This window comes from Genypterus blacodes, unplaced genomic scaffold, assembly GCF_046128005.1.
Source record: "Genypterus blacodes isolate CSIRO-AG114 ecotype Tasmania unplaced genomic scaffold, CSIRO-AGI_Gbla_v1 ptg000021l_1, whole genome shotgun sequence".
Taxonomy (NCBI): Eukaryota; Metazoa; Chordata; class Actinopteri; order Ophidiiformes; family Ophidiidae; genus Genypterus; species Genypterus blacodes.
Genome location: NW_027466834.1, coordinates 11,180,250 through 11,186,249, shown reverse-complemented (window position 1 = coordinate 11,186,249; position 6,000 = coordinate 11,180,250). Strand labels below are relative to the sequence as shown.

Sequence of the window (6,000 nt, the reverse complement as noted above, 5' to 3'; positions counted from 1 at the left end):
CAAATGCCTACATCTGAACATCTGCATCTGCATCTGAAGCCTCAAAGCTCGATGCTGAAACAACCAAACATATTTCTTAGCGCTTTCTGCAGAGCCAGACATGTGCAAATGAAGCAGCCTTTGTCTTATGAGTAACCACTTCCTGATAGAAATTCTTGCAGCTCCTTTAATGTTGCTGTGGGTCCTTTTGCTCCTCACAGACAAGTCTCCTTTCTTTCTTGCCTGTCTTCAGTTTAGGTGAGACATCCTGATGTGCAGCCAAGAAATCCTTAAGGAAATAGCATAGGGATTACTGATCTTTAATTGGGCACTCATTCAAGTTTCACTACGGCTTTCATTGGCGGCAGCTCTTATGTACTGTGAGATCTTCTGTACTTTTTCATGAAAGGTACATTCAACTGCAAAATAACTGCATTTTCATTAAGCCATTCAGGCAGCATCAAGCATATTCCCTCAGTAGGAAGTGATAAAGTGCACTGATATTTTTTATTGACATTCAGAGAGAAAGGCGACAAAATAGGCAGAATAATCCGTGGGAAAGTGTGAAGACTGTCAGCAGCATTGAACAAAGGCGTGCACGAGGCACAAAGCCATTCAAGTAGATGCAGCAAATGGAAACTGGAGAAGAGTGGCTGTAGAGGTAGACGAGGACATTGTCTTCACAATATTCCGAAGATAATGTCAGGCTGAAAGAGGAGAGACGATCAGTGAGTTCTAGTCACACATACACTAATGGGGAAATATCTAAATGCAAAATACAGCTCACACGTTGCAGGAAGTGCTGTCCCATGAAAGACGGGCCGTCTGCAGGCAGGCCCTCCTCTCCGCCCGACTTGCAGCGTAGGTAACCGTAGAGATTTGCAGCTTGAAGGGAAAGGCTCGCTACCACCAGTACCTGGAAAACACACACACAGACGGGTGGATACAGATGAAGAGAGGGGAGCACCAGTGTAAAGCCGCTCGCTCACCAGCCATTTGATCTTCAGCGCAAAGAGAGAGGTGAAGAACAAGAAGGTCCAGATGAGAGGGCAGATGATCAGACCCAGCCAAAAGATCCGGGCCTCTGCTACTGTCCCGATGTTATGGCCTTGGGAGTTCTGGAGGGAGACACACACAAACAAAGACTTTAGTATCTGAAATAACATTCCATAATATGTTTTCACAGTAAGCAGTGTCCTACTTTTTTGGCCTCAAACACCCAGAGGCTCTTTCCATCTTCATCAATCTGATTCCACCATCGCAGCCCCACCAACAGCCTGCCAGTCACATTCTGAAACAAGGCAATTATGTGACAGATCAGGGCAACAGAAATAGAAATAAAAGGCAGGAAAGAAGAAGGATAGAGGACCTATTGCGAAAAAGGACTTTTGACCTTCGCCGACCTCTCACCTTGACAGACCAGAAGTCAAAGGAGAGCAGAGTGATGATGAGGATGAAACAGGGCGCAAAGTTCTTGCTGAACCAGTCACAGAGCAGATACACAATGATGGCGCACACCCTGAAGAACAGGTGGAAGAAGGAGGCCAGGGGGTGCCTGGAGTCACAGAGACCAGAGGGGAGGAAGGATTGGTTGCATATTGAGGAATGACACTTCAGTGCAATACAGTTAGGAAGTTTATGGTCAGAGAAGATTGTCAGTCATACAAAATTGTCAGTTTCAGTACGGCTTCATTATTTTCCTTAATATATGGTACAAAAACTGCAAAATTCTGCTGTGTTCATATGAAAACTTGTTTCCAAAGCAGTTGCAGAGATTAGTGAAATTTGATTCCATCACTCATAGGTCATAAGAATTCAGGATAAATCGCTTTTTTTTTAAATCACTGATGCAGCTGATCACACCGTAGCACTGCGCTCCTCATCGTCCTTCCCTCCTCATCAGCAGCAAAATCCAACTCCACATCCTCGGTGTCATCCGCCATCGTCTGAAATCACGCAACGACTGAATACAACAACAGCCGACTGAACCAACCCCGTAGAACCATACAACCGATCACAGCAAGCGCCAAAGATGTACACGAATCGACCCCACACCGATTTAATTCCTAATCGCCGTTGCTATGTCAGCGACTGTCGTAAATCCAGCCGTCACGAGGATCTCCGTAGTCACACCAGCCGCCCCTACATTTGGACTGCACACGTACATTCGCCTTTACGGTAAATGCATCGGAAACGGTACTTAGCAAAGGTAGCGCAAGGATGCACGAGTGACTACGTCCGCTTTTCAAAATAAAATGCAAAGTTAGCGCAAGGAGACACAAAAGACAACGTCCGTTTTCATAAATCATTTATTTACACGGTATACAAAAACTACATTTTTATTTCAAAACGTTTAAGCAACATGTAACAGTTACAGCGCAAACCCACTGCCTTAGTAGTGTGTGACATTTGGAAGCCAATGGCACCCAATTTCAGACTATAACATGAGAATGGCAATGGTCCACAGAGAGGGAAAAAATAGTTTAGATTCTACCACATACGATTCTGAAGTTATTGACCAAACATAGGTTGTTGTGATTGTGACAAATTCTACCTCTATGGGCCCAACATTGGCTGTTTTGGGGCAATGTGCACCAACCTAAGGCCAAATCGGTACCAAAACTAAATTGGTTCTTCCTTGGGGCATGTCCAATGGCACAAACGACAGACAGGGAAACAAACTTACACGGACAAAAATCTAACATCCTTTGCTGAGGTAATAATCCTCACTGCAACTTGTGTTATTGCCACAAACTGAAACAAATACTAGAGGAAAATCGATGGCTTTCATTGACGGAATCCACAATATGAAACAGTAAAAGGTCCAACTAGATTTTCTGGTACAGAATTGGAAAAAGCTCCTTCTTGGGAGGGAACTGTACAGTATACGGCTGCATGGATATTAATGGAAGTATTTGTCATTTTCGAGACCAATGCTTGGCCGTCTATTGAAGATTTGTAGAAATGCTTCCAGCCAAAGCACTACAGGACCAATACTAATAATAATAAAGGGATTTATAGAAGGTGGTGCTAGTTTCTCATACCAACCAAGGATAACTAAGCTGTCATGCACCATAAAAGATGAAAGAAGGGGCTGACACCAAACTACTGCAGATTCAAATACAACAATTCAACAGATCTCAATGAGATAGTAAAATACAGTGAGTGGCCTGTAGACAGATATACAATGAATAGAGCCAACATTATAAATAGGACCAGCAGCATCCTGGGCCAGCAACCAATACGTTTATTGATACGTTATAGTTGTAGTATAGCTGAGGTGTGTGTTATACTAAAACTGAACTCTAACTGAATAAAATGGTACACTACTGCCAGTAAACTGTATCAAAATTAACCTGAATCATTTACTACTTCCTTAATTGACGTGAAAGGGGAACATATCGAGTTAGAAAATTGTATGTGTGTTACTTGACATGTAGCAGACGTGAACTGTGTGCAAAGTTCCGCAGGGCAACACGGGCAGCGCGCGGTTCCCTTTTTCTACCGGCAGGGGGGGCCCGTGTTGCCCAAAGACAGGTTGCATGAACCTAGTGAGTGAGTGTGTGTGCGTGTGTGTGAGAGAGGGAGAGAGAGACTGCCACCGCCGCCGAGCTGCTTGCTCCTGCTGAGGGGAACAGGAGGAAACATGAGCTCAAGGAAAGGTGCGTATCTCCCAGCCTCCCCGACTTCCCCTGTGCGTGTGTTGGCTATAGATGTGGCATTCGAACCGGCAAACAATCTTGTCGGTATGATCTGCGAAGCGATGCTATGATCCCGGGATCAGTCTAAGAGTCTCTGACGGTGTGTGTGTTGTATGTTCCCTCTCTCTCTGTCTCTCCCGGTCCCCTCCTTCATCCTTCCCCGGGACTCGGACGTCTTTCATGTCCGTGTTAAAACGCGATCGCACCCCGGCAGTGATGGCCATCCAGGCCAGGAAGAGGAGGCCGAAGGGGAAGAAAGACAAGACGGCTCACAATAAGAGGTACGTGGGGCGGCGACGGTAGTCTGGGGGAAAAAAGGCTGTGCGTCTTGGTGAATGGGAGAGCGGCGTTTGTTTTGTTGACAGCGGTCCCTCTCCGTATGACGCCGGGCTGTGCACACATATGGTGAGGCGTGTATGTTCCTCCCACCAACGTGCTGCTGCTGGTGGAGAGTGTGGGAAGTTGCCATTCCATTGGAGGAACCGGAGTAGGTGTCTCGATGGTCTCCACCGGACATCTACAGCCTCTATAGAGCATCTTCCCAAACATGTGATGCTGGCATATGGCTTCACCCTGAGGTGCCACGGGTGGGGTTTGCAATAGGAGATGGGTACAGACGGTGTCAGCTCATTAGTAGTAGTGATGTCAGTAACAAAGACTGGCGAGGAGCATCACGCCTGTAACTTTTCTCGAACTTGTAACAGCGCGATTTTGTGGTGGAAACAGACGCAAGAAAGACGCACCTGTGTGTTCCAAGCCTAAGTGTGTGAGTGTGCATGTATGTGCGCGCGCGTAGCTGTGTAAAGTGCATGCGAATAGGAGTGCAGAGAGTGGGGGCTTACTTCATGGCATGATGCGATTGGAGCGACGTCACTGGCAGCCAGCGGAGGCATCAATTAGGTGATACCAACCGCGCAGACGCCATAGGGGGGCTGCACAGGGCTGGGAGGTGCTGGAAGTCCCGTGGAAGACTGAGGCACAGCTGTGTGTAATTCAGCTTTATGTGTCTGTCTGTAATCTAGCATGAAGACACGTCAGGGGTGAATTAATCAATAGATTTGAGCACTTGTACGGTATCAGTATCATTTGGCACTTCAACATAAATCACTCATCGGTAGCTTCTTGACTGGTGAGATGTCTGAGGTGGCCTTTCCTTCATATGTGACAAAATGATGTACAGTCTAATCTACCCAGTAACAAATACTCCACGCCATATACAGTGTGCACGTCTATTTATTCCAACTGCAAACAGTTTCTTCTGAATATTAAACACGTTATTGAACCATGATAATCTCTAATTCTGTGAAGTGTATGCAAGCAGCTAGAAATCCTAGATAACAGTGTGATATTAAGAGCATTATGGCATTTCTGGTGTCTGGTATCATGATTAAAGTTTTGTATTTATTATCCATTTCTATGCCAGATGACTCACAACATTGCAGCAGTACCCCTCCCCTTCACATACACACACTCACACACTCACACGCACACGCACACGCACACGCACACGCACACGCACACGCACACGCACACACACGCACACGCACACACTGTGACGAACATAATTCCATCCATTCTTTTTTCAGTCACTCGCTCTATTCAGGTCAGGTTTGCGGTGGCATCACACACTCTCTGTATCACACACGTTCACACACTCTCACCTGCTGCTGTCTCTTTCACCCACTCTCACTTGCTGTATGTGAATATGGTGTGATACGATTTACTGCCTTGATCTGCAGGAACGGTGGTGTTTTTCCCCAACAAACACACATGTACACACACATGCATCAGACACGACGGATAAGTGTACTTGTTCAGGGTAGTGTGTTCTTTGTCGAGCCGCTGATATTGGACTGTAGTTCAGTCAATTGATTGTCTCTTCACCTTTAGCATCTTCTGGTATAAATTGATACAACTGCTTGACCTCATTCAGTCAGACACACTCGCTCACACATGCAACACACAGAACTTTCCTGCCTCAATATTGCCTGGCGACCCCCACCACTCAAAAGTGTGATGTCTGACCCATCTACACACACACACACACAGACGTGCACAATCTATTTGACCTTTCACAGAAATCCGACGTGATGATTCTCACTTTCCCTGTTTGGATTCTGTCTCCATCTGTTCAGCAATTCCCTGAGAGAGCGTTTGATTAATTAAACAGCATGACTGTAATGCAATATTTCTTTTCTTTGAAGTGTCTGTTGATATAATCTAGATTTCTGTAGGTAGAAGTCTTCTCTTTGTCTTCTGGGTTGTGGTTGCTCTGCCGCTGCCTGCACAAATGTATTTAGCAGATATGGAGTGAGTGTTG

At 45.8% G+C, this 6,000-nt stretch overlaps 2 protein-coding genes across 8 annotated transcripts in view; one reads left to right on the top strand and one right to left on the bottom strand.

The window, feature by feature from the left end:
* Positions 1-249: 249 nt before the first annotated feature.
* Positions 250-2,626, bottom strand: LOC142991759 (Golgi apparatus membrane protein TVP23 homolog A-like). Of its 4 annotated transcripts, XM_076141871.1 has the most exons (6): positions 1,843-2,626; positions 1,390-1,534; positions 1,181-1,270; positions 969-1,097; positions 767-895; positions 250-686 (listed from the first exon to the last, which is right to left on the bottom strand). In XM_076141871.1, the coding sequence occupies exons 1-6, from the start codon at positions 1,920-1,922 to the stop codon at positions 660-662; spliced, it is 600 nt and encodes a 199-aa protein (XP_075997986.1). In that variant the 5' UTR covers positions 1,923-2,626; the 3' UTR covers positions 250-659. The 4 variants fall into 4 exon arrangements, with proteins under 4 accessions (XP_075997986.1, XP_075997984.1, XP_075997985.1 ...); XM_076141869.1 differs by having other exon boundaries at positions 767-1,097; XM_076141870.1 differs by having other exon boundaries at positions 250-895.
* Positions 2,627-3,491: 865 nt separating this feature from the next.
* The window catches only part of srpk2 (SRSF protein kinase 2), a 41,595-nt gene continuing 39,086 nt past the window's right edge, over positions 3,492-6,000 (top strand). Inside the window, exons 1-2 of one of the 4 annotated variants that reach the window (XM_076141864.1) lie at positions 3,492-3,641; positions 3,895-3,961. In XM_076141864.1, coding sequence (XP_075997979.1) covers positions 3,626-3,641; positions 3,895-3,961 — 83 coding nt within the window. In that variant the 5' untranslated portion in view covers positions 3,492-3,625. Of the gene's footprint in view, positions 3,642-3,796; positions 3,962-6,000 lie in introns of those variants that run through there. The other 3 variants (XM_076141863.1, XR_012960989.1, XM_076141866.1) reach the window with 3 other exon arrangements.

Excerpts from the sequence above, each read along its gene's own strand:
- LOC142991759 (XM_076141868.1), bottom strand. The coding sequence starts at position 1,922 with ATGGCGGATGACACCGAGGATGTGGAGTTGGATTTTGCTGCTGATGAG. Across the intron at positions 1,535-1,842 it reads ATGAGGAGCGCAGTGCTACG|GCACCCCCTGGCCTCCTTCT; the intron begins GTGTGATCAGCT and ends CTGTGACTCCAG. Across the intron at positions 1,271-1,389 it reads TTGACTTCTGGTCTGTCAAG|AATGTGACTGGCAGGCTGTT; the intron begins GTGAGAGGTCGG and ends GCCTTGTTTCAG.